Below are 26732 nucleotides of genomic sequence, written 5' to 3' on the forward strand. Positions count from 1 at the left end.
CATTAGTAAGATAGAGGTTGTCTAATTCCAGCCCTAATAGGGATAAATGTAAAGGTCTACACTTAGCGTCAAACAATCCACTGTACAAATACAGAAAACGTGGCTGGAAAATAATGTCAGGGATTTGGGATTTCAGTGGACTGCAAACTCAAGGCAAGTCAACAATGTGATGTGAAGCCCAAAGTTCTGATGGCATCATTTGTCCAAAGAGCGCTATCACGTTCAAAAGGAGGCGGGGGGGGTCATATTCCTTCCCTCCCTGTGCTGTATCTGGAGGATTGTGTTCAGTTCGAGGAGCTACAGTTTAGGAAGGACGTGGATAAGGTGAACATCCAGAGAAGAGTCTCAAGGATGGCAGGCGGGCTAAAAACTAGGTGCTTTGTGGCTGAGGGAACTAGGGGCATTTGGTCTAGAGGAGACTTGGGAGCGACATCGTGGTTGTCTGCCCCAAGGAGCAGATGGGGTGTGAGGTGAATGGGAAGGGCCGAACGGAAAGGCTGATCTCACCTTGGAGGCAGGAGCAATGGAGGGCAGCTCCAGGCCCTACACAGATGTGCAGATTCCCCTTAACACTGACGTTCTGTGCCCTCTATCCAAGGTGATATCCCAGTCTCTTCAGACTGTCTCTTCCAACCAGATCTTCCCAATTTCTTTCACTCTCTGATCCATTCATTTCGGACCATCCCACTGTCTCAGCCACATCCAATTTGAACCCTATCTCTCCCTGCTCCTCAGGAATCTTTGGTCATTCTCTACCCTCTGCCTAGAAAAGTTCCAATCATTTGTTTAGCACTCGAGTTTTCTAATCTGATTGTTCTCCATTAGAGTCTTATTTCTTGTTCCTGCTCTATCTACATTTTTTCTTTCCTAAGAAAAAACAATTCTTGGCAAAATACTGGAAATTGAGGGGATGTTTATCAATTGTGGAATGGCCGAACAGGTTGTGTTCTTTTAATGCAATATAATATTGTGCAATAAGAAATGATCAAATTGGGCACACCCTTTGACCCAGCAGTGTTTCTATTGGGCTTATATCCCACAGAGATCTTAAAGAAGGGAAAGGGACCTGTATGTGCACAAATGTTTGTGGCAGCCCTGTTTATAGTGGCCAGAAACTGGAAATTGAATGGATGCCCATCCATGTGAGAATGGCTGAATAAATTGTGGTATATGGATGTTATGGATTAATGATCAGGAGGATAATTTGAAAGAGGCCTGGAGATACTTACAGGAACTGATGCTGAGTGAAATGAGCAGAATCAGGAGATCCGCGGCAATACGATTATATGATGATCAATTCTGATGCACGTGGCCCTTTTCAACAATGAAATGATTCAGGCTAGTGTCAATGGTCTTGTGATTGAGAGAGCCATCTGCAGCCAGAGAAGGGTCTCAAGGATAGCAGGTGGGCTAGAAACCAGGTAGAAATTGTGGGGGGCTACCATGATCTTGGATGCGACTCTGGCCCTGAAACCCATCGAGAACACCATCATTTTCCTGGTGATGCTTGCTGTATGCCGGTGAATCTTGGATGAAGTCAAAGCACAAGGCTGGAGATGGGGGCAGCAGGTAGATTCTACTTCCCAGAATGATGGACATACAAAAAGGGTTAGAGGTCATAGGAGGGCCCAGGTCTGAATCCAGGGTCTGCTGCTTCCTGCCGGAGTGACCACAGGCCAGGCTTTGCTGGGCCTGGACTCCAAACTTTCTCATCAACAGGAAGGATCTGCTGGGGGAGAGTTGGGGGCTCAGAGAACAACAAGGAGTCTCAGAGGCCTCGATCAGGGGCTTCCATCATAGATAGGCAGGACAGTAGGCCTGGAGGGATCTCGGAGGCCTTAGTCAGGGGCTTCGATCATGGATGATGGGTGGGATGGCGGGCCCAGAGGGATCTCAGAGGCCTCGGATGGGGGCTTCACTCACAGACGGGCGGGATGGCAAGCCCAGAGGGATCTCAGAAGCCTCAGTCAAGGGCTTTGATCATGGATGACAAGTGGGATGGTGAGCCCAGAGGGATCTCAGAGGCCTCGGATGGGGGCTTCGATCACAGACGGGCAGGATGGCAAGCCCAGAGAGATCTCGGAGGCATGGCAGGCGGCTTCTCAAAGTCTCTTTTTTTGCATCCTGGTGGGTTTCTTGGCACAGGCTGCAGGGCATTTGGGGAACTGGTGCCCCTCCTAGCAAGGCTCCTCAGTACCTGGAGTGGGGGCCATCTGTCTACAAAACGTCCAGCTTCTGCTTCCTGAGCTCAGCCAAGCAGACATTTAAGGATCCACTGCAGGCAAGATTTCAGGGCCACCCTTCACTCACAGAGCTTGCGGTCGAGTGAGCAGGGCCTTAGGGGGGCAAAGCCAGGCAACGAGCAGCCCTCAATCCTGCTGCTCAGCAGGACGTACGCTCCAGAGGGCACTGCCAGTTTTGCTTCTGGTACCCAGTGCCAAACAACAGACACTTAGACACGTGCACTGCTAGCTTGGATTAAGCTTTGCCAAACCCTTCCGTTCAGCCACGGCACTTGGCAAGATCCTGGCGGGCACCGAGAGGCCGTCCCCAGTGGTGATCTGATGCCCTTACTGGTCAGTTGCAGAGATGGCAGGGACGTGGATGTGTTTGAAGTCAGGGGCCTGGGGCTCCAGCTTCAGCGTTGTGGGATTGACCGGATGAAGCTTCCTCATCTGTCAGATGAGAAGAATGAGCCAAATCCTGAGGAGCTCACGGGGCCCCCGGCACCCCCCGGGTTGTAGCTCCAAACTTACAAAGCACCGTCTCCATTGCCCAAAGTCTGGGTTCCGTGCAAGCTGTCCATTTTTCCTGAGATAAAGAAAAGGAGGGAAGAGGAGAGGAAAAGGCGGGTCAGTGAGGCACTGAGTCATGCGGACCCTTCCCCACGGCCCTCCCTGTCTCCTGGGCAGCCCCTCTAAACTTGATCTCCCCCCCGCTGCCCCCAGGCTCCCAAGGGTCAGAGGCAGGCTTTGGACAGGGCCTTCCCAAGGCCAGGATCAGGGTCTCTGCACTGTCCCCCAAATCTCCTCCTTGGGGCTCAGGAAAGGCTCCCAGAGGACGGGGGCTGCAGCCCAGCGGCCAGGAGGGACATGAGAAGAGCATGCACACCAGGCGGAGGCTCCCCTTTGCACAGATGGGGCCCCTGGTCTTTGGGGGCCCATGGTCCCCCAGGGCCAGGAGAGGCTGAGTCCCAGCTCCCTTTTAGCTTCCAGACTTCCCCGAAACAGCAGCACGTCTACAATGGCCAGCACCCACGGAGTCCCAGGATATCTCCAGTGACAGGGAACTCACTACTCGGGCAGTAGTCTTTTCACTGTCAGACTGTTCAAACTGTCAGAAGATTCCTTGTGACATTAGGTCTCCTGCCAAGGGCCTGGGTTTGGGGGCCAGAGAGGACAGATCTCATCTTTCTCCCACAGGGAGCTCCTTAGACATGAGAGCAGCCATCAGCCCTCCTGATGAACCTCAGAGATCCCTTTGCCCCTCAGCTAAACAAGGAGTGTCCTAAAAAGGGGCCTCCTATCTGTGAACAAGACATTCTGGAGGGGCTTGGCTGGAGCGGGGGCCTCTGGGACTGTGATCTCCCCAAGAAGAGCCAGACCACGTGCTTCTGTTAGCGCAGCTTCAGAGTGTGTTGGCGCTCTTGGGAGTCATACACACTCGGTAAATTCAAGCTGGGCTGGTGGTCCACAAACCTCTCCGGGTCTTTGTCATAGGATCTGTTTTCCTGTTTCTCTTCCCCATGCCCCACTCTGAGCCGTTACAATGAACTCAAATGACCCCATTTCACTCTTCCCTATTCGATGTCATTTTTTTGGCTCAAGCTTGTTGGATCTCAACCCCGTCACCCAACACAGGCTGTCCCTTCTCGCTTCTCAAGAAAACGGAGAGTTTTTTAAAAAGAACTTGAACTTGGTGAGCAGACGGGGTGACTCCCAACCAAACTTTGGGTTTTTCCCTTTGAGGCTTCTACAGTTGCATGCTGAGAGTCAGCAGCCTCTTTCTCCTGGCTCCCCCCAGCCCACCCTGAAGCAGAGCCATTTCTCTCCAGTGTGGGGGCTCATTTCCCATTGCGTCAGTGATATATGGCTGCATGGTTCAGTAGGAGGTGCAGGGGCACTTCCAGGACGCTCAGCATCTATAATGTAAATTCAAAGCCCACTTTATCCTTTCTAGCTGAGTAACCTTTACCAAGTGACTTTCCCTTTCTGGGCCTCAGTTTCCCTATGAAATTGGCCCTTCTAGTTTGGCAATCTCCCCCTCACAGGGTCCCATTTTGGCTTTTGAAGCCTGATTCACCGGCACAACAATAACGCGAACCTTTGGATCACAAAAGAGGAAGCGGGTCCTACTTTTGAACAGTCATATCTATGTCCATGTCCCACACAGGGGGACTCTTCCCTCTGTCTTTTAGGAGAGAATATGGGGGGCCAACCAGAACTCCCAGGCTCTACTTCTGGCTTGGCTGATACCAGGTGAACATGGGCTGGAACTTCTCAAGGACCCAAATTTCCTTATGGGAAAGTGGGAGAGGGCTATCCAGAGACTTCATGATCTCTACAGAACCTTTAGGACTCTCTGCTGCCTCTGACTGAAGCTTCCACTTGTTGCCTTCACTTTGGAAATTTGGCATTGTGGGAAAAAGTGTTGGAGTTGTGGGAAAAGGGGAGGAAATGAGGAAGGGAGGGAGGAAGAAAGGGAGGGAGCAATAAAGAAAGGAGGAAGGGAAGGAGGGCAAGAGGGAGGGAAGAAGGGAAGAAAGGAGGGAAGGAGGGAAAAAAAGAAGGGAGGGAAGAAAAAGGAAGGGAGGGAAAGAGGAAAAAGTGGGGGGGGGGAGGAAAAAAGAAAGGGAGGTAGGGAGATAAGAAGTACTTATTAAATACCTACTATATTCCAGGCACTATGCTAAGTGCTTTACAGATATTTTGTCATTTGATCCTTACAATGGTCCTGAGAGGTACGTGCTATTCTTATGCTCATTTTACAGTTGAGGAAACTGAGGTAGGCAACTGTTAAGTGACTTGCCTACAATCATACAGCTTTTAAGTGTCTGAGCACTTTTTGTCTAGCACAAATCTAGCCTCCGACACTTTCTGGATTTGTGTCTTGGAGCAAGTCCTGACTTCTCTATGCATCAACTTCCTCATCTGTAAAATGGGATGAAATCAGTACTCCATTGCCTTGTAAACGAGTTCTTATTCCTGGATAAAGCAGAGGGATGATAATCACTGCTCACTCCGACCAGTTCTGAGGCATGCAATGTGCTTGCCAGACTCTCTCTCCTTTGTATCTTACAGCCTCCCAGTGAGTTAGGTGTTAGGTCATTTTGTGAAGGAGGAAGTGCAGGTTACAGTCATTTGCCTTTCTCTCCATTTCCTGAGCCCTGGGAGCTCTTCAGGGCAGGGAGTGTTTCACACTGGTCTTGTATCTATAGCACCCAGTTCAGTGCCTGACCCAGTAGGTGTTTAACAAACATTAGATGAATTAAGTTACATAGTAAATTCTAGAGGTGGGATTTGGATCCAGGCCTTGACTAGCACTCCAATTCTCCATTCACTAAGTCATGGGTTTCTCCTGGTTGAAGCTACAGTGTGCTACAGATCTCTGACAAATGGAAATGACTAAACGGACATCACTACAGAATTAACGGGGAAGCAGAAAGGGATATCGTTCGTCACCTCATCTTAATTTTAGATTTGAAGAAAATGAGGCACCAAGGAGGAGACTGACCTGAGATCCTAAGGCTAAGGTTCACATCGTCTGAGCCTCCCATTTGGCAGCTGACTGACGGGACCGGGCTCACCAAGTGGGCGGCAGATCGGGGACCAGAGACTCCTGGCTCCTGCTCAGCTCACGACCTTCTGGACCTCTGACAGGACTAGGCTTTCTCTCCAGAATGGGTTCTCTGGTGGCGAATGAGGGTCGAAAACTGACTGAAGGCCTTCCCGCATTCAGTGCACTTGTAGGGCTTCTCCCCGGTGTGGATGATTTGATGTTGAGTGAGGGTTGAGCGCAACCGGAAGGCCTTCCCACACTCTCTGCACTCGTAGGGCTTCTCTCCGGTGTGGATTCTCTGGTGCTGAGTGAGATAGGTGCTCCGGCTGAAGGCCTTGCCACACTCGTCACATCTGTAAGGCTTCTCCCCGGTGTGTAGGAACTGGTGCTCCACGAGGGTGGAGCTGTGGCTGAAGGCCTTCCCGCACTCGCTGCATCCATAGGGCTTCTCTCGGGTGTGAGTCCTTTGGTGGCGAGTGAGGTGGGCGCTGCGGCTGAAGGCCTCTCCGCACACGTTACACTCGTAGGGCTTCTCCCCAGTGGAGATGATCTGGTGCTGAAGGAGGGTGGAGCTGTGGCTGAAGGCCTTCCCGCACTCGCTGCACCCGTAGGGTCTTTCTCGGGTGTGAGTCCTTTGGTGGCGAGTGAGGTGGGCCCTGCGGCCGAAGGCCTCCCCACAAATGCCACACTCGTAAGGTTTCTCTCCCGTGTGAATGATCTGATGCTGGGCGATGGCGGACCGGTGGCTGAAGCTTTTCCCACACTGCCCGCATTCATAAGGCTTCTCCCCGATGTGAATTTTCTGATGCTAAGGTAAGCACTCCGGCCGAAGGCTTTCCCACACTCGATACACTCGTAAGGTTTCTCTCCTGTGTGAACGATCTGGTGTTGGGTGATGGCCGACCGGTGGCTGAAGCTTTTCCCACACTGTCCGCATGCGTAGGGCTTCTCCCCGATGTGCACTCTCTGGTGCTGGGCGAGGTACGTGCTCCGGCCGAAGGCCTTCCCACAAGCCCCACATTTGTAGGGCTTCTCCCCGGTGTGAATCCGCTGGTGTTCGGTCAGGTAGGCGCTCCGGCTGAAAGCCTTGCCGCAGTCTTTACACCGGTAAGGTTTCTCTCCAGTGTGGGTTATCTGATGCTGGATAAGGGATGAACTGTGACTGAAGAGTTTCCCACACTCACTACATTCATAGGGTCTGGTTCCCGTATGGATTCTCTGGTGTCGAATAAGGTTGGAGCGGTGACTGAAGGCCTTCCCGCATTCGTCGCATGTGTGAGCTTTCTCTCCAGCATGGATTACTCGATGTTTGATCTGGTCTGCATTCTGCCTAAAACTCTCTGCACATGTTGCGCATCGATGGGGTCTTTCTCCTGTAGCGTCACGTGTTGAGAAGGGCACCGAGATCTGAAATCCGATTTAAGCTCTTTCCAAATTCGGTGGGTTGTTGCCCTTTCTCCTCCGTAGGGGCTTTGGTTTGATTGACTTTTAATTTCTTGAAACCTTTTCTCTCCCAGGAAAGAGATTCTTTCTGAATCTGACCTAAGGGATCCCTTTCCCGACTCTCTAATATGGCTCGGATATCCCCACATCTGTGGGCCCAGAGGGCGCGCCCTGCCGGTCTTTCTGAGATTACTCCCTGGGATCCGTCTTCAGAAAAATTGGGCTTTGGAGAAGCTGCATTTGCCTCCATATCAATCTTCTGGGCTAAATGAGAATGAAAAGCGAAATGTCACCAAAAATATCATTGGGTCAAGAAAACCAAAATAGGAGAATGGGGGAACAAGATGGGGCAGAAAGGGGAACTAGGGTCCTAGAGCAAGCTGTCCACTGACATGTATGGATGATCTCCTTGGGCCTTGGCTTGTTCCTCTGCAAAAGGAGCAGATCTCGGAAGTCCATCCCAGCTGGGATTTTCCCTAATTCCTGTGTGATGATTGGAAAGGTGATTCTTCTGGGGAGAGATGAGCTTTGGGAGCCGCATTCAGAGAGCCTCAGGAAGGTGGGGGACAGAATGAGTCACCACCAAAGGGTCTCCTCAGAGGACATGACTGGAAGGGCCTGTCATTCAATCAGAGGGAGCCCAAGGAGTATAAGGGGATGGCCAGGAGGGTCGCCACGCTTACTGACGATGTCCCAGCACCTCTTTCATGGAGCTCCGAGTTCCCGGTCCCTAGCATGGGGCTTTATTAATTAAACCATGAAGGCCAGTCAGTGGGAACTTGTCCTGACTCAGTTGCTAGCTAGACCCCATTCTTAATTTTCAAGGTGATGCTTTTTTGCAACGTGGAAATGGAAAGCATCTATCCAAATTCTGCCTCACCCTTGTTACGGTTTCCTACACGCTTTGAGACAGATGCTCCTAAGGAGTTGTCTTATCTCGGGCTTCTTCCCTAATTGCCATATGGTCAAACCAGATGACTTGTTGTCGCCAGCTCCCGCCACCCCCACCCCTTTCCTTGCCGGGCTCCCTCTGACTGCTGCAATGGAAGGAGTAGCCTACTCAGTGGGGGAGGAATCGGGGTTTAAATCCTGACTTTGACACTTATTGGCTTTGTGACTTTGGTTAAGTCACTTCTTTCAAACTCAGAGTCAGGAGATGGATTCCAACCTTGGCTAATATCCACCAGGTGTATGGAGGAAGGGCATTGGAAGGAAGCCAGAGAGTAGGAATCACCAGCCCCTGAGAGCCAAGATTAAAACATGTTGAACTGGGAGAAGCCGTAGGCATTGAATGTCAGAGGTGGGAGGGGAGATGGGAGGACATGGACTGTCAGAGGTAGGAGGGGGGACGAGAGGACACGGACTGTCAGAGATGGGGGGAGCGTAGCCCGTGGAGCACGAAGCATCAGAACTTATTAAGGGGACGGGAGAACATGGACACGGAGCACAGAAGGGGGCCCAGCATTGCCCTCAGACACAGGACGTGGAGTTCGGGTGGACAGGCTGTCCCAGAGAAAAGGATCCTTGGGCCCCCCCTCAACACCCCATGCATTCTCGGGCAGGGGGAGCATTCACCCAGTGCCTATTCTGTGCCAGACTCAGTACGATCTCCTTGCCTCCTCACACACCTGGGAGTGAGGTGCTTATCCCCATATTACAGATGAGGAAACTGAGGCAGGCAGGAGCTGAGGCCAGGCCCGGCACCCTCTGAGATTTACGCTGCATCTGCCTGACACGGATGTCTGCGACATTTCAGGGGAGCCACTGTGGCCACCTGATCTAACCCGCTGGAGCTGTGCCGAACCCTGACCCTGTCTCCTTGGGGGAGCACCTGCCCGGAAATTCTGAGAAGGGTACGCGCTGGCCCCAAGGGACCTCCGGGACCTTCCATGTCTGCTCTTTGGGCCTGGTTACTCAGGTGGGCCTGAATGGGGCACCTGGACCGGCCAGACCACGCATCTACAGCACGGTGGCTGGCAGGCCTTGGGAGCTTTGCCCAGCCCTGGGCACACTGGGTGGGGAGCCTTGCCCTGCCCTCCAGCCGGCCGGTCCTAGGAAGAAAGGGGGGAGCTTGTCGGGTGAGATGGCTCTGAGGAAGCCACACGTGCCCTTCTAATCTCGGGGGGACCCCCCAGAAGGTCGCCACTGGCCTGGAGAAGGCAGACCGCATGTCCCCTCCCTTTGGGGGTGTCTCTGGTCCTGGGGGCCCGTCAGTCCAAGGCTTTCTGCCCTCAGGGTCAGAGGTCCAGCTGCCATCCCAGAGGCCCAGCGGGCCCGGGGACACACAGGCAAACTCCCCCAGGACCCTCAGCCCAGGAACTTGGGCAATCTGGGAGACTCTGGCAGGGGAAAGGGGAGGCGCTGTCCGGAGTCCTGAACCAGGAGCCTGGGGTGCTGACCCAAGAGGGGGAGGGGTGCGCTGCCCGGAGGGGACACAGCCCAATCCCGAAGCATCATGGGCCAGGCCGGCTTCCCTCGGGGTGGGCAGGGACATGGGAGCCGCTACCTCTTGAGGCAGAGCGCTCCATGGCAGGAGATCTGGAATCCCCCATCACCAGCCAAAGTCGGGCCCCAGGGACTCGCTGCTGGGAGTCCTGGGGGCCGGATCCAACAAGCGATCCCCAAGGACAGTGACAGGGTCACCCCTGCAGCTCCCGGCTCTAGGACATTAGGGACACTAGGGAGACCTGGGTCCCTCTCATCAGGGCCTCCATCCTCGGGAAAGGGCCTCCTAAATGAGGCCACAGGGGTCGGAGGAGGGGGGAAAGTGAGAGTGGGGACGGGGAGGGGAAAGGGGGCTGGCCCGGACCCAGTGGGGACCGGGGGTGAAGCCCCCCATAGGGAGACTGGGAAGGGCTCTCTCCCAGCAGGGATCTCTGAGCACCTTCAGATCTCTTCCTTTAGGGATCTCTAAGCACCCCCGGCTCTCTCCCTTTGGGACTTTAAGCACCCCCGGCTCTCTCCCAGCAGGGATCTCTGAGCACCTTCAGATCTCTTCCTTTAGGGATCTCTAAGCACCCCCGGCTCTCCTCCGCAGGGATCGCCCAGGCCTTCTCCCCCTTCCCCACACTCATGGTGGGGCGCTCTGGGGTCTCTGAGCTTGGGTCTGGGGCCAAACCCGCGGACAGCCGCTCACCTTCTGCACTTGCCAGGGGTTAAGTTAGCCCGCCGCCTCCTCGCGTGACCCGGCGCGCGTCTCGGACTCTCTGACACTCAGTTTCTCCCCCTGTCAACGGGCTAGGATCAGGGGCTGCTGGGTCACTAAGCTCCCTTCCTGCAGAGGATGATGTTATTAGAGAGAATATTAGAGGGACTGAGAGGGGCTTGCCCAGGGAAGTGTCTCCCTGTGTGACGTCACCACACCACGCTCTCTTTTTTTACGAGGGTTACCTCTGATCCTGATTGTTGTTTTCGGCGCGGGGATGGGCGTAGCGCACAAAGGGTGGGACTAAGGTAGACCCTCACCTTTGATAGGTCCTTCTTCGTCTCCAGGGCACCGCCTCCGAGCGCGCGGGATAGGCAGAATTGCCAATGCGCTTGCGCATCCCGCCCCGACTCCGCCCGTTTTCGGGCATGCTCTTGCGCACGGGGCACCTCAGGACTGAAACGCTTTGAGTCACCTCCAGGGCAACCGGGGGGAAGGCCGGGAGAAGGCCGTCTCCATGGCAACTGAGGGAACCCCAACCTTCCCTCACCCACCGCGTCTGTCGATAGATTGGTCCGCTTGTGATCTTGAGACCTCCGGAGGTGTCTCCATGGCAACCAGTGGGGACGCGCCGGTTGTTGCCAAGGAGAAGCTGCCCAAGCCGGTTCCTCCTCCTGCACACCACGTGGGGGCGCCTCTCCAATAGTCATGCTCCTCTCTGGGTTTTAGTTTCCCTTTCTGTCAAAGGTCTCCGTATCTTCCTCCCTGGACCTATAACGAGGGGCTGGGGCAGCTCGGGTCGCCCTTCTGTGCCTCCCTGGGAAGGCCGGGCGTCGCAGCGCGTGCGTCCGAGGCCTGGGCCCGGACCTGAGTGTGCGCTGCGGAGTATTCGGTGAGGCGGCCGTGGCTCCTCACTCCCGCCCCTGGGCCTCGGGGAGTCAGTCCGGGGCCCAGCCCCTAAGCGCCTTGGGGCCGGCCCGAGGTACCTGGGAAGACATACAGTAGGCACTTAATACGTGTCCACTCTACTCGGCGTCTGGTGGAGTCTGCACTGGGGACGGGAGGACAGTGAACCGGAGCAGAGCTCAGGCGGGGGTGGGGGGGACAAGGTGGGGAGGAAGAGGGGGAAATGGGGAGGCAGAGGGGAAGGGAGAAGGAGGGAGGGAGGGAGGAAAAGGAGAGAGAGAGAGGAAAGGGAGGAGAAGGGGGAGGGGAGGGGAAAGAGCAGGTGACTTTTGGGAAGGTCCAAGACTCTAGTCCCAGACAGCAAAGGGTCCTCTCTCCAACACAAGCAGAGTGTGGGGGAGCTGGATGGCAGCCAGCCCTGTCCTTGCAGGAGAGATGAGCATCAGGCAGGGCAGAGGAGAGGCTGAAGCCCCGAAGCTTACCGACTAATGCTGGGACTGACCCACCCGTGGGGGCTCTTAGAATCTTGGAAGGAGGCAGAAGACCCGGGAAGGGGCCACCTCCTGTAGCGCTATTTTGGGAGTACATGGAGAGCTGCACAGTCTGCGCAGCCATGGATGGGGTGCAGTGCATTCTAGGTGGGATCTCCAAGTCAGTGAAGTCACAGAAGTATTTCAGTATTTAGAAAGAGACAGAAGATGCGTTAGGTCCTCACAACACTTCTGGAGGGAGGTGCTATTGTCAACCCCATTGTATAGATGAGGAAACTGAGGAGTCAGGCAGAGGGGAGGTGAGGTGAGTTGTCCAGGGTAATACAGCTAGAAAGTGAGCCTAGGTTTGAATTCAAGACCCTGGGTTTGCCTTATGCTATCAACTTTTTTTTTAAATAGCTTTTTATTTTCAAAATACATGCAAAGATAGTTTTCAACTTGCAAACCTTTTGTTCCAAAATTTCCCTTTTTTCCCTCCCACCCCCTCCCCTAGATGGCAAGTAATCCAGTATAGGTTAAACTTGTGCATTTCTTCTAAACATATTTCCACATTTATTGTGTTGCATAAGAAAATCAGATCAATGTTTGTAGTGGCTAGAAACTGGAAAATGAATAGATGCCCATCCATTGGAAAATGGTTGAGTAAATTGTGGTATATGAATGTTATGAAATATTATTGTTCTGTAAGGAATGACCAGCAGGATGAATACAGAGAGGCTTGAAGAGACTTACAGGAACTGATGCTAAGTGAAATGAGCAGAACCAGGAGATTTTTATATATTCTGATGTATTCTGATGGAAGTGGACCTCTTCGATAAAGAGAGCTAACTCAATTTCAATTGATCAAAGATGGACAGAAGCAGCTACACTCAAAGAAAGAACACTGGGAAATGAGTGTAAACTGTTTGCATTTTGGTTTTTCTTCCCGGGTTATTTTTATCTTCTGAATCCAATTCTCCCTGTGCAACAAGAGAACTGTTCAGTTCTGCTAACATATATTGTATCTAGGATATACTGCAACATATCTAACATGTAAAGGACTGCTTGCCATCTGGGGGAGGGAGTGGAGGGAGAGAGGGAAAAAATCGGAACAGAAGTGAATGCAAGGGATAATGCTGTAAAAAATTATCCTGACATGGGTTCTATCAATAAAAAGTTATTAAAAAAAAAAAAGAAAATCAGATCAAAAGGGGCAAAAATGAGAAAGAAAAAAAAAAAAACAAGCAAATGACAACAAAAAAAGTAAAAATACAAAGTTGTGATCTATATTCAGTCCCCACAGTCCTCCCTCTGGATGCTGGTGGCTCTCTATCACAAGTCTCATTACTGAGAAGAGCCATGTGCATCAGAATTGAGCATCATATGTTGTTGTTGCCATGTACAATGATTTCTTGGTTGTGATCCCTTCACTCAGCATCAGTTCATATAAGTCCCTTCAGGCCTCTCTGAAATCATCCTCCTGATCATTTCTTGTAGAACAATAATATTTCATAACATTAATATACCATAAGTTATTCAGTCATTCTCCAACCAATGGGCATCCCTCAGTTTCCAGTTTCTGGCCACTACAAAAAGGGCTGCCACAAACTTTTTTGTGGGTCCTTTCCCCTCCTTTAAGATCTCTTTGGGATTTTATAAGCCCAGTAGAAACACTGCTGGATCAAAGGGGATGCACAGTTTGATTGCCTTTTGGACATAGTTCCAGATTGCTCTCCAGAATGGCTGGATCAGTTCACAGCTTCACCAATAACATATTAGTGGAGGCAGCTAGGTGGTGCAGTGGATAGAGCACTACTTCCTAGCTGCCGTGATCCTGGGCAAGTCATTTAACTCCTTGCCTCAGGAAAAAATATATATATTAGTGCCCCAGTTTTCCCATATCATTATCTTTCCCTGTTATCTTAGCCACCACTTTCTTCTTTAGCCCCTATTTTTATAGGAACTGGAGAACAATTTTAGTGCAGGGTAAGGCTTAAAACTGCATCAAGATTTTTGGAACACCCTCTATTTGAAACAATTACTATTGTTTAAATTGATTTATTGTATTAATTTGATGAAATTTGATAACACTATCAAAACAAGGTGGTGCTGTTCACCCTTAGTTTCATCACGTTTGACTACGAACTGAATTCAAGGGGGGCAGAATTGCACAAAGTTGTCAGCCTCCCTCTTCCAAAGCCCAGTGGCAGGACCAAAGTTGAGCTGCCTGGTGATGGTCGGGATGCAGCGGATGGCGCGGTCACGTTTGAGGCCTGAGCAGGCGGTAAGTACTGCACAGCACCTGCTTCAGCCGACCTTGTTGGAGCTATCAGTTTTCCAGGGCTGTAGCCCATACTTAAAATCCCCTGAGCTTTAGCTAGAGCTCCAAGCAGCCCCTACGAGTTTTCCCCAAGAACTAAACTGGGGTAGTTGAAATAAAGGGCAACAATTGGACCCTTCACAGGAAGATGAATTATCTCAGGTTCCATCTATCACAAAGTCAACGTTCTAAACACAACTGTGACCATTGCAAGCTATATATGATTTGATACCATATGCACGATGGTGGGACTCCAACATGGAGTCACTTAGGCTAAGGAACTCTTGACCTGCGGCAGGCCCTGAGTCATTCTCCTGCCTCGAATAGTCTGTGATCCTGATAAATTCCCTGAACCCAAGCTTCCCCTGAGCCTGTGTTTAAACTCCCAATTCTGTCATCCTTCCTGTGCCATGGGCTCCATTTCACAGATGGAAAAACTGAGGCAAAGAGCGTTCAGTGAGTTGCCCGGCCGGCCCCAGTCACACAGCTAGGAAGTGTCTGAGGCCAGATTTGAAAGCATACGGTTGAATCTTCCTGATTCCAGTCCTGGCACTGCGCCATCTGGCGGCCTAAGGTAGAAATGAAACAATGATCTTAGTTTAAAAACTGGAAATGATCTTAGACATTCTCTCATTCTACCCCCTCCGTTTACAGATGAAGAAACTGAGGCACAAAGAGGGGAGTTATTGTCCCACGGCCGCAGTAAGTTGGCAGAACCAAGATTCAAACTCAGGTCTACAACCAAGTCCTTCGAGTACTGTGTCATGGATGCTGCCTTTCCCAGGATCAAATGATAATTACAGTCTGAGAGAAAAGGACTCAGACTTCCACTAGCAGTAAAAATGGGGAATGGGAAACTCTCCAGAAAAAGGATCCGAAGAGATAGAAGGGGAAAAGCTATCTCAGAAAGTTGGATGATGCTCCTCACTTCTGGTAATTCAGATGGGCACATCAAAACTTAGAAAGCACTGCCTTCATAGATGTGTGACCCTGGAGAAGTCATTTAATCCCAATCACCTCAGGAAAAAAAAAAGCACTGCCATCCTTGATGTAGAAATTTATTGTTACATATTTTGAATCCGCTTTTATGTTCTGCTATGCACATGACAATGGGTTTTTGGTTTTTTTCTATTTTATTTAAGTTTTAAACTTAAAAAAATTAAAAATTGAAAAATTAAAATGAAAGATTCTAAAAGAAGAAAAAAGAAAAAAAAAACACCGCCAAGTAAAGAACAAATTTTGGGCAAGAAATCGAAGACTACAGGGCACAGGTAGCGCTTTCATCAGTGATACCCTCTGAAGACAAGAAATAGAGAAAAGTATGTTAGGAAGGAGAAACAGCTATGGAGACTGAGAATAGGATCTGGATTTTTGGATCGACGTAAAACATAAAATGACAGGTTCCTGGTCAAGAATGTCTTTGCCTGGTGACTTGTTCATTGAATTTTTAAAATAGCTTATTTTTGAAATACATGCAAAGAGAATTTTCAACATTCACCCCTGTGAAACCCTCCCCCTCTGGTTCCAAGTTTTTCTCCCTCCTTTCCCCCCACTCCTCCTCTAGGCAGTAAGTAATCTTATATAGGTTAAACCTGTGCAATTCTTCTATACATATTTCCTCAATTATCATCGTGCATGAGAAAAAACAGCTCCAAAAGGAAAAAAAAGATCAAACAAAAAGCATTGTTCATTGATTCTAAAAGGAATTGAACTGAAAATAGAGCAAAGGAGAAAACCCTCATTATGTATAGCCACTAAAATCACGTATCCAACAAATCCAATAAACTAGACGTAATTGAGAGAAATAATCAACTTTATACCAGTTGACATACGTAGAGATTCAAGGAAACAAATATCCAAGAAATAAGCAGTAACAAAACCCACGGTCACAAAAGTCTGAATAGAAGTATAAACAATAAGAGGTCCTAGTGTAAGTATGCTATTGATACCTGACCTCATAGATATCAGTTGGAATTGGAGGGATGAAACTCATACTTGGAATATGGCTCTTTATGGGTAAGAAGGCTTCTTCAAAGGAAACACAATAGATAACAGATATAAAGGATTGCATATTAAATAAGGCCATGTGAAATGGCATGTTAAGTATTAAGTGCTGGCTACTATTCACGAGAGAAAATCCAGGAACTGGAGAGGAGAAAGTGTGATGGAGAAGTTAGATGAAAATCCAGAGGGACAAACAAGTGATTTTGCCACCAGAGTATACCACAGACCATTTGGGCAGAAAGAGGAAATCCCTGAAAACTTTGAAAAACCACAAATCTGGCAGAGAGGAATAATATAGTAGAAATATTACAAGACATTGGCCAGAGTTCTCTTCCAAGTGCAGAGAAGCTAATGATTTTATAATTTCACTTTTCAGAAGAGAGAGAGGAATTCTATTCTGGATCTAAATTCTTATAAAAAGAAATTAATAGTAGATTGCCTAAAGGTGGAGATGATGTCTTCCACAAATTTGTGATAGAGAAGATGGAACATACCATGACATACTCCCAAGACTTTTAGAAAGTAGATTTAAGTGGTTCAAGGAGGAGACAGATTGGATATGGTGCATTAAAATTCTATTGGGGAAGTCAAGAGGGAGGAAAAACTCAAAAATGAACATTTGAAAATAGAAAGTTGTGATGAATAAAAGTTTTCTGAAGCATCTAAATGCATAAGGGATTACTAGTCCATTTGCATTTTAAATATATGAGACTGTGTGTATATAAGAAGGGCATATATCAAAAGAAATGTGACAAAGTCCTGGAAGAATTTTGTCATCGATCCTAAGGCTCAGAATGGGCTGAGGTTGGCAGGAGAGTCTGAGGACAGCTAAAAGATGATGAGTGAAAATTGGAAAGATTTACTGCTTGGCGATGATAACTGGTGATAAAAGGCTGATGACTTGCTCATTGATTTTTTTAATAGTTTATTTTCAAAATGTTTTCACAAATATTTTTCCTGCTGTTCTTTGGCCTGGAGAGGGCAGAAGAAAAATGGCTAATATCAGGACACATTGCCATTTGCTATTGATAAATTCAAGTCACTTGATCCAGATGACTGGAGGATTGGAATGAGGACTAAGGTTCAATTCCCAGCTCTGCCATTTGCTAGCTGTGTTACTTTGAGTAATTCCTTTTTTTTTTTTTTGCCAGGCTCAGTTCCTAATAAAATAAGGGACTTGGACTTCATGGCCTCTAAAATCCCATTCAGTGATCAATTGTGATGGACTTGGCTCTTTTCAGCAATGAGGATTCAGGTCAATTCCAATAAACTTGTGATGGACAGAGCCCTCTGCATCCAGAGGGAGGACTGTGGGAACTGAGTGTGACTCACAACATATTATTTTCACCTTTTTTTTGTTGTCTTTTTTTCCTCCCCCCCCCTTTTTGATCTGATTTTTCTTGTGCAAATTGATAAATATGGAAATACCTTTAGAACAATTGCACATGTTTAACCTATATTGAATTACTTGCTATCTAGGGAGGGGAGTTAGGGAGGGAGAGTGAGAGATTTGGAACAAAGGTTTTGCCAGGGTGAATGTTTAAAACTATCTGTGCATGTATTTGGAAAATAAAAAGCTATTATTTAAAAAATCCTATCCATATCTAAATCTATAATCCTATATGATTGCTGTCGATGATAGCCGAAAGATTATGGAGAATAGAAGAAATACAAGCTGTGTGGTTCAAGTGGAATGAGGAAGACCTGAGTTCAAATCCAATCTCGGTACTACCTGTGTGATTCTGAACAAGTCATTGAACCTCTGTCTCATCAATAGAAAACAGAATAGAATAGAAGACAATAATAACGTGTATTTCCCAGGGTGGTGAGAATAAAATGAGGTATTTATAAGGAGTTTTCCAAACTTTAAAATGCTGGATAAATTATATAGCTATAATTACATTTTTATTAAATATATATTATTTCTTATATCCATATATAAATAAATATATTAAATATAAATATAAAATAGCTACTATTGTAGTTATTACTACTCCAGGATTGAAAGAGGGCAGAATATTGTCCTAGTTTTCAAAGAAGGCAAGAGAATGGAATCCACAAACTATTAGCACAATTTTCTATCTTTGAAGATTGGACCAATTCTGCTTTTTCAGGTAGTCTTCGGTGGATTTTTGAGCACAAAAATAGGCTAGAACATTGGGCTGAGTCTAATAAAGCTGAAATTTAGAGATGCATTTAAAGTATATTTGGTTCCCTAAAATTTTCATAAATACAGGATGGCCTAAATATGATTAGAGAGCCAGTTATCTGAAAAAAATGGGGGTTTTATTGGACTACAAGCTCAATATGAGTAGCAGTGTGATAAGGGGGCCAAAATGACTAATGCACTTTAGGGCCACATTATAAGAGGTGTAGCATCCAGGAATTCAGAGAGAGTTCCACTCCACTCTGGTCTGGCCAAGTCGCACCTGGAGAAATATGGTCAGTTCCAAACCTCAGAGTTATGGAAGGATATCGATCAACGGGAGTGTCAGAGGTCAGTGGCCAGAACAATGAGGGACCTAGAGCCTATAACACATGTTGATCAATTGGAGAACCTGGGAATGCTAAATGGAAGAAGGCTCAGGAAGGGGGTAATGGCCACTTCCAAACATCTGAAGGGTTGTCATACGGCATAGGGATCAGCTGTTCTGCTTGGCCACAGACAAGGACGAGGCCCCAAGGGCCATGGGGAAAAGTCGCAAAGATGTAAGAGCTTCCGAAAAATCATCCCAAGGTGAAACGGGAGGGGACCTTGAGAGACATCCCAGGATGGAACCAGTAACCATGAGGTAGAACAGGTGACTTGGAGACCCATCCCAGAGTGGAACTAGTGGCCTTAAAACCCATCCTAGAGTGGAACCAGTGGCCTCAAGACCCGTCCCAGAGTGGAATCAGTGGCCTCAAGTCCCGTCCCGGGGTGGAACGGGGAGCCTCGAGACCCGTCCCAAAGTGGAAAGGGAGGAGACCCTTCCGGAGTGGAATGGGAGGCCTCAAGGCCCATTTTAGAGTGGAATAGGTGGCCTTGAGACCCTCCCAGAGTGGAACCAGCAGCCTTGAAGTGGAATGGGAGGCCTCAAGGCCCATTTTGCAGTGGAACCGGAGGCCTTGAGTAGGATCTGCTCCCTTTCATTTTGACCTCTTTAAGGGAAATCTCTCTGGCCACCTGTCAGATTCCTGCTCAAGGATCCATTGGGTTAATTGACCACTGGGGTCCTTTCCGACTCTGAATTTTGTGAGTTAGTGACTAGATTACCTTTAGGGCTGCCATGTGATCTTGAGTTTGTCTCTTCTCTGGACCTCAGTTTCCCCAGCTACAGAGGATCTTGGTGGGGAAGAGGGTGGAATTGGACTGAAGGTCCTGGAAGCTCAGGTCAGACATTCTGTGGCAGAAATCTGTGCAGGGCCAGGGAAGGCAAAGGCCAGGGTTGGGATACCAAGGCACAGGCCTGAGTGTGCCAGGATATGTGGCAGTCCAGACTCACAGGGACTTGGACTTGAAAGGGCTTTTGGCCTTTACTATTTGTGGTTTTGCCGCAAGTCATGGGATGACCACTGGCAGGGCCCCGTCCTTTTTGAACCTCAGTTTTTTCCTCTGTAAAATGATGTTGGTTCAGACTATAGCGCCTGCATGGAGCTATGGGGCCTAGCCATCTATTCCTGAGTCTCAGTTTTCTTACCTGTAAAATGGAATGAAATTTAGTGACCTCTAAAGTCCCTTGCATTTCTAATATGAATAGAGATCTTAAAGCCTGTATCACACAAAGTTCCAGGGATATTTCTATATCTTATAATATAATATCTATATTAATAATATAGTTGGCTTAGTCCTGAAAAAGGAAAGTTGGAAGCCCAGCAAACACAAGTTCAAGGTCATCCCTTGAGCTGGATCCTGTCCCCTTTTGCAAGGGGATCTGCCACCTACCAGGACTCAAACTCATTAGCCAATAGGCTGACCCCTCGGCAGCCCTGAATTAGTCACTTTTCTTTCTCTGAAAAATGAGGGAGAACATTAAAAAATATACACACAAAAGAGGTCACATAAATATGGCAGTGTTGTTGCTACCACGTTCATTTAATATGCTTTTTGAAACCCTATACTATATGTAATAAGTTCATACTTTAATTACATTTCTCTTTTTTGTTCTTTATATTTTGAAATGTGCTTTAAAAATAAATTTAGGATATATTATATTTTGCTATTGTTCAGTTATTTTCAGTCACAACTGACTCTTTGTGACCCACGTGAGAGTTTCTTGGCCGAGACACTGGAGTGTTTTGCCATTTCCTTCTCCAGTTTATTTTACACATGAGGAAACTGAGGCAAATGGGATTAAATGCCTCGCCCAAAGTCACAGAATTAGTGTCATAAAGATGAGAAAGCTGGTTCTGGGCTCAGCATTCTATCCACTGTGCCATCTGTTAATACATACACATATATGTACATATAAACATTATATATATATATATATACATATATATATATATATATATCATTTATATGATTTAATATTTTCATATATTTATAATTAATATATATGCATACACACATGTGTGTGTCTATAGATAGGATGGGGTTCCATACAGCATATAGATCTCATTAGCATTCTGTGTTCTGCTGCCCCTGCTCTGACATGTTGTGGCTTTGGTTCAAAAGGTCTTCCTGATTCTGGCATTCTGGGTGCGTATCTTACACTCTAGCAATCACTTCCCATCTATCTTCATCTCCGGCACCAGAAGGAAGGCATGGTGAGTTTGTTAAGGTGACCATTGCCTCTGTTTATCCGAGGATCCTCCCAGCTCCTCTTTCAGACCGAAAGCAGAGGCTTTGGAGACTTCTTGTTCTTCACACTGAGCGCCAAACAAACCTGCATCTTCCCAATCCGGGCCCCGGGAGAACCCTGGAACACTGAGCGCCAAACAAACCCGCGCGTCTTTCCAACCCGGGCCCCGGGAGAACCCTGGAACACTGAGCACCAACCAAACCTGCGCATCTTCCCAACCCGGGCCCCGGAGAACCCTGGAACACGAGACTCTAGAAAACATAATGCACAACGTCTGACCGCCCTGGGAGTTCAGAACGAAGAGTATCAGAGCGGAAAAGGCCGTGGCCCACAACTGTGAGGGGAGACGGCTCTGAAGCAATTTAAAGCAGGCCGGAGTTTTCAGACATTGTCTCATTTCGGGCTCACGACAGTCCTTGAGATGGTGTTTTGGCCATTGGACTCTAGGGATGAGGAAACTGGGGCTTAGGGAGGACAGCTCGGAGGAACCAGCACAGCACGTGCTCTCACTTGACAGGAAGTGCGCTGACCTCCCAGTAGTCACACCTGTAATAAGTGCTGCAGGCAAGGCTTGAAGCCCTCCGACCCGTTCTCTGCCCCGCACCCAGCTCACCCCTCCCACAGTTAGAGCGGGTGCCAGACCCGGCACTCCGGCGGCCTTCCGGCACAGGAGGAGGCTCAGAGCCACAGGAGCCTCGGCAAGTACAACCCAGGAGGGGCCGAGTACCGAGACTGCTGGTGGTTTTCCGGGCCCTGCACTCTCACGTGACTAGTGAGGACGTGGAGCCGCAAGCCTGCCCCGGTCACGTGGCCAGAGCCCTCCCTCAGTCACGTGGCCAGAGCCCTCCCTCAGTTACGTGGCCAGAGCCCTCGGAGGTTATGCGCTTGGTTGATAGCGGAGTCCTGCGCTGGCCCGAGGTCACGGTTGACCCTCGCTGGCTTCCAGTGTGGTCCTAACTCGTGTTTCGGAGGTGAGCTATCCCTGGGATCTAAGCCTGATCTCCAGAGGTTACTGGACGCGGACACCAAAGGCAGCGTCCTCCTCGGGAGGCCGCTGAGCCCGAATCAGTACGGGGGGTGGGGGGTGGGGGGGGCCTCCGAGTGCAGACGCCACACCTGGTGCTCTGAGGGGTTGCGGGGCCTTCTCCGCCCTGGTTCTTTGGTAGAAGCAAAGCGATGCCCGCCGGCCGCCAGGTCGTGCCTGGAGAGGGCGGCCTCCGGACGGCTTCTGCTGCTGACAAGAACGTTGGGGGGACACGGGAGCAAGATGACTTTGCTGTGCTGTGCCCTGCCCTGACAAAAGCGCCCACATGGGAGAGAACTTGGATCGACTGAAAGAAGATGCAAACGATTTTATAGAGTGATGCAAGGTTGCAATAATTGCAAAATTTCGGGTCCCCAAAAGGATTCAAGAATAATTAAACATACATAATTGTGGTTAGAAAGCACTTCACACACATCATTTTACTTGAGCCTTTTAACAACCTTGTGAGGTAGGTAGTATAAACATTCTCTTCATTTGACAATGGAGGAAACTGAGTCTCACCATGGGCATAAGGGAATGTCCAAAGTCATAAAGCTAGCAAAAAATATTACTAGCTAACATTCATACAGCATCCACTATGGGCCAGACACAGCCGAGCACTTTATAAAGTACCCTGGGAGTTGGGTATCATCCATCTTTTTTAATAGATGAGGAAACTGAGGTAAATAGGGTTAAGCGACCTGCCAAGACTTTCACAGCCAGCAAAGTTGGGGCAGTCAGATCTTTCTGATTGCTATTCAGGAGGCCATCCAGCTGCCCCTGAGAAGGGAAGGGGCCAGAATGTGACCTTAGGTTGTTCAAGAAGCAACATGGCAGCGTGTAAAAGCAGCGGGGTGAAATTCAAGACCAGGTTCTAACTCTAGCTCTGCCACCCACAAGCTGTGGGACCTGAAGCAAATCCCTTCCCTTCTCTGAGCCTGTTTCTCCCTCTGTAAAATGAGAATCTCAGACTGAGGATCTCTAGCATCTTGCCTAGCTCTGACCTCCCATCTCCATCTTCTCCACTGGGTGCATGACACTTGCACTGGTAACGATTCCAAGCCTCCTAAGTGCCTGAGTTGTTGATTCCTAAGCTGTTGAAGCTGAAAAATCCCCATCCCTCTTTGGCCAACTTAGTGGCGAGCCTCCCTGAATGGATTTGAGGCTTCAGCCCTCCATGACAGACATCCAGATCACTGCTAGATGGCTCATATTCCAAAGCTTTCCAGCCTGGGAGGACCTGCCAGAGCTGCTCGGCCACTGGCAAAGTCTCTGGGAGCCCAAGGTCACCTCCATGTCCCGGTGAGACATCAAGGCAGGTCTTTGTGACCCTGTGACATAAACCTAGCAGATACAAACAAGGTTTTAACAACAAAAAGAATAATGCACGAAACTTGCAGAAGGTACAACCGGAAGGTCGCCAGATTCTACTAGTAAGAAGGCGATCCCCATCCACCAATCCAGCATGACTCTCTAATAAATCTCTAAATATAAACATCCGGCCCAATTGCAGGAGACACAGCAAAATGAAAGCTCGCTTCTCACTTGCTATGTGATTGTGAGGGTATATTCTGAAAACTTGGCCAGAAGGAACACGGCTCAAGAGGCCGAGTGCTGGGTCTGGAGGCCTGGATTAGAAGCCCAGATCTGCTGCTTACTAAGATATTGGACAAAATACTTCGTTTCTATTGGCCTTGATTCCCACATCTGTAAGATGGGGGATGAGGGCTAGATGACCTTGTAGGAGCCTTTTGGCTCTAAATCTAGATCTTGCAAACTTATGGAAGAAAAGAAATGTAGCTGGAATGTTGGCCAGGCCCTTAAACGGTCAACATGGCCTCCGGAATCTCAAAGCTCAAGAGCCGGCGCCTCAGAGATCATCTCTAGACCTATCAGGAAATGCCTTGGTAAAAAACATCCTGCTTCTTGCTTGAAGGGGGCCAAGACTTCTACTGCCTGGCCCTAAATGTCCAACTCCAGAGAACTGACCATTTGTTGGGAGGATGTCAGGTGATCTGGACAGGATGGAAGCATCCTGTGTGGCCATTCTATAGGCTGGGTTGAGTCCTGACAAGCACATATGTGAATAAGTTACGTGGCATTTCAGATGGAGCGGCGGCCCGCTGACTGTCAAGGGCATGACAAATGATGGTTTTCAATTACCAAGGTGCAATTGGCTATAATCAGTAAGATTATATAAATCAGACATGGGGAAAAACCAATCAAGAGGAGGAACAATAACAACATCAAAAACATGGCAATGAGCACCGTCCATGCTCAAACATTTATGAAAACTCCCCTTCCCTGACACGACACGAACCAGGAAAACACTGAAAAAGGATTTTTTAAGAAAGAAATACACAAGAGGAGAGGAGTACACAAGACAGCAAGAGACTCAAGTACCAGAAACAAAACTGGATGACACAGAAAACTTTCCTGGCACAGACACTCGTCGGGCTTGCTGTTCAAGCCTGATGCACCATCTGTTTCTGTCAAAATTCACTTTTTGGTAGTGATAAAATTAAATGTGAGACGCTGCTGGTTCTGATGTTTAGCATATTCATTAGTGCTAAAAGGCCCCTTTGTTTTCCACGATGCTCTCCCTGTTGTGGGCTCAACATGTGATTTTCTACTTTGGGCCTACAAGAGCTCAGGAGCATGAGCTACTTGGATACAGTTTGGCAGCCTCCCCCTCTCTTCAAAGAAATCAAACTTTTGCTGCCTTTGACTGATGTGGAGGGAGTGAAGCTGGATGGAGGATTTTATTATGTCACGGTAACAAGCTTTGGAGGAGAGAAAGGACTTGTCAAAGTGAATGGTCAGAAATGAACTTTTCCCCAAATTCATCCCACAGACTACTCTCCGGGACAGAATCTCTGACGTCTGCTCAGGTTTTCTTTTAGCCCATTGTGCGATAGCGGTTAATTATATGGAGAAGCCTTTGTAAAGACTCCTAAGATCTTGATCTAGTGTTTAGTCTTGTTGTGCGTTCTAGCCGAAGGCCTTCCCATACTCGGGACATTCATAGGAGGTCTCCGGCATGAATCTTCTGGTGTTGAAGAAGGTGGGAGATCTGGGTATAGGCTTTCCCACATTCGTTACATTCATAGGGTTTCTCCCCGGTGTGAATTCGCTGATGCTGAATAAGGTGTATACTCTGGCTGAAGGTTTTCCCACAGTCATCACATTCATAAGGCTTCTCTCCAGTATGAATCCTCTGATGTTGATTAAGAGAGGAGCTGTGGCTAAAAGATTTCCCACATTCATTACATTTATAGGGCTTTTCTCCGGTGTGAATTTTCTGATGTTCATTAAGGTGGGTGCTCCGGCTGAAGGCCTTGCCACACTCGCCACAGCGGTAAGGTTTCTCTCCAGTATGAATTCTCTTGTGCTGAATAAGATGGGAGACCTGAGTGTAACGCTTCCCACACTCCTTGCACACGTAGGGCTTCTCTCCGGTGTGAATCCTCAAGTGCCGTGTAAGGGAAGAATTCTGGCTGAAAGTCTTCCCGCACTCGTTGCACTTGTAGGGCTTCTCTCCGGTGTGCACGGTCAGGTGCTGCGTGAAGGACGAGGTGTGGCTGAAGGCCTTCCCGCACTCATTGCAGATATAGGGCTTTTCCCCCATGTGGACGGTCTGGTGGCGCATGAGGTGTGAGATCTGGGTGTAGGCCTTCCCGCACTCGTTGCACCCGTAGGGCTTCTCGCCAGTGTGGATGCGCTGGTGCTGGGTGAGAGAGGAGCTGTGGCTGAAGGACTTGCCGCAGTCGCCGCACTCGTAGGGCTTCTCGCCGGTGTGCACTCGCTGGTGCTGAGTCAGGGACGAGCTGTGGCTGAAGGTTTTCCCACACTCGTTGCACTTGTAGGGCTTCTCCCCCGTGTGAATCGCCTGGTGTTGCGTAAGGGAGGCGGTGTGAAAGAAGGCTTTCCCACACTCGTTACATTTATAGGGTCTCTCTCCAGTGTGGATTTTTCTGTGGCGGGCAACGTGGGACACCTGGGTATAAGCTTTGCCACACTCCTTACACTTGAAGGGCTTTTCTCCAGTGTGGCAGCGCTGGTGCTTGATTAGGGACGAGCTCTGCGTGAAGGCCTTCCCGCACTCTTTACACGAGTAGGGCTTCTCCCCGGTGTGAATGCGCTGATGTTCAGTGAGGGATGAGCTCTGGCTGAAGGTTTTCCCACATATATTACACGCGTAAGGCTTCTCTCCAGTATGAATGATATGATGCTGAATAAAGTAGGAACTATTACTGAAGGCTTTACCACAGTCATTACATTTATAAGGTTTCTCTCCAGTGTGAATTCTCTGGTGTATAATAAGGTCCGACTGATAAAGAAAGGTCCTTTCACACTCCGTACACCGAAAAGGTCTCTTCTCGCCGCTGCTTCTGGGAAGTTTAGCCGTGACTGAGTTTTGTTGGAAGCTCTCTCTGTTGTCACGACTGAGGAGAGTCTTTACGGATGGGGTCTCTCCCCGTGCTATGGAAAGGTTTCTCAGGCCCAGATTTCTAATAAATTTGTTACATTCGTAGCCTCTGTCCCCAGAAGGCAGGTCTTTGTGGGAGGTAGGCAGGGGGGTCCGGGGGGGCTCCCGGCTACTCTGCTGTGGAGCTCCTTGACCCTCATGTTCTGAGGCTTGTCTCAACCTGAAGGCCCCTGAGCCATCTCTTCTGAGCCCTTCAAGTTTTTCTTCCCGAGAGGGAGATTTTTCAGGGACATCCCGGCGTGGCCCTGAATCCAGAGTCCTGGGGCGCCCATCTGAAAAAAAAATCATTAAGAACAATGATTCCTACTCCTTGTGCAGGGGAGGATTTAGTTCCCTCTGCAGTTATCGCCAAGTTTGGGGCAGGGCCTG

The 26732-nt window shown here is 48.9% G+C and overlaps 1 protein-coding gene across 1 annotated transcript in view; it reads right to left on the reverse strand.

Annotated features, from left to right (window-relative positions):
- Positions 1–5663: 5663 nt before the first annotated feature.
- Positions 5664–26732, reverse strand: part of LOC127556784 (zinc finger protein 420-like) — a 31246-nt gene continuing 10177 nt past the window's right edge. Inside the window, exons 7-8 of the mRNA XM_051990216.1 lie at positions 24916–26635; positions 5664–7156 (exon numbers count right to left, since the gene is read on the reverse strand). Of these exons, the coding sequence (XP_051846176.1) occupies positions 5803–7156; positions 24916–26635 (3074 nt within the window). The 3' untranslated portion in view covers positions 5664–5802. The remainder of the gene's footprint in view (positions 7157–24915; positions 26636–26732) is intronic.

This window comes from Antechinus flavipes, chromosome 3 (genome assembly GCF_016432865.1).
Source record: "Antechinus flavipes isolate AdamAnt ecotype Samford, QLD, Australia chromosome 3, AdamAnt_v2, whole genome shotgun sequence".
Lineage (NCBI taxonomy): Eukaryota > Metazoa > Chordata > Mammalia > Dasyuromorphia > Dasyuridae > Antechinus > Antechinus flavipes.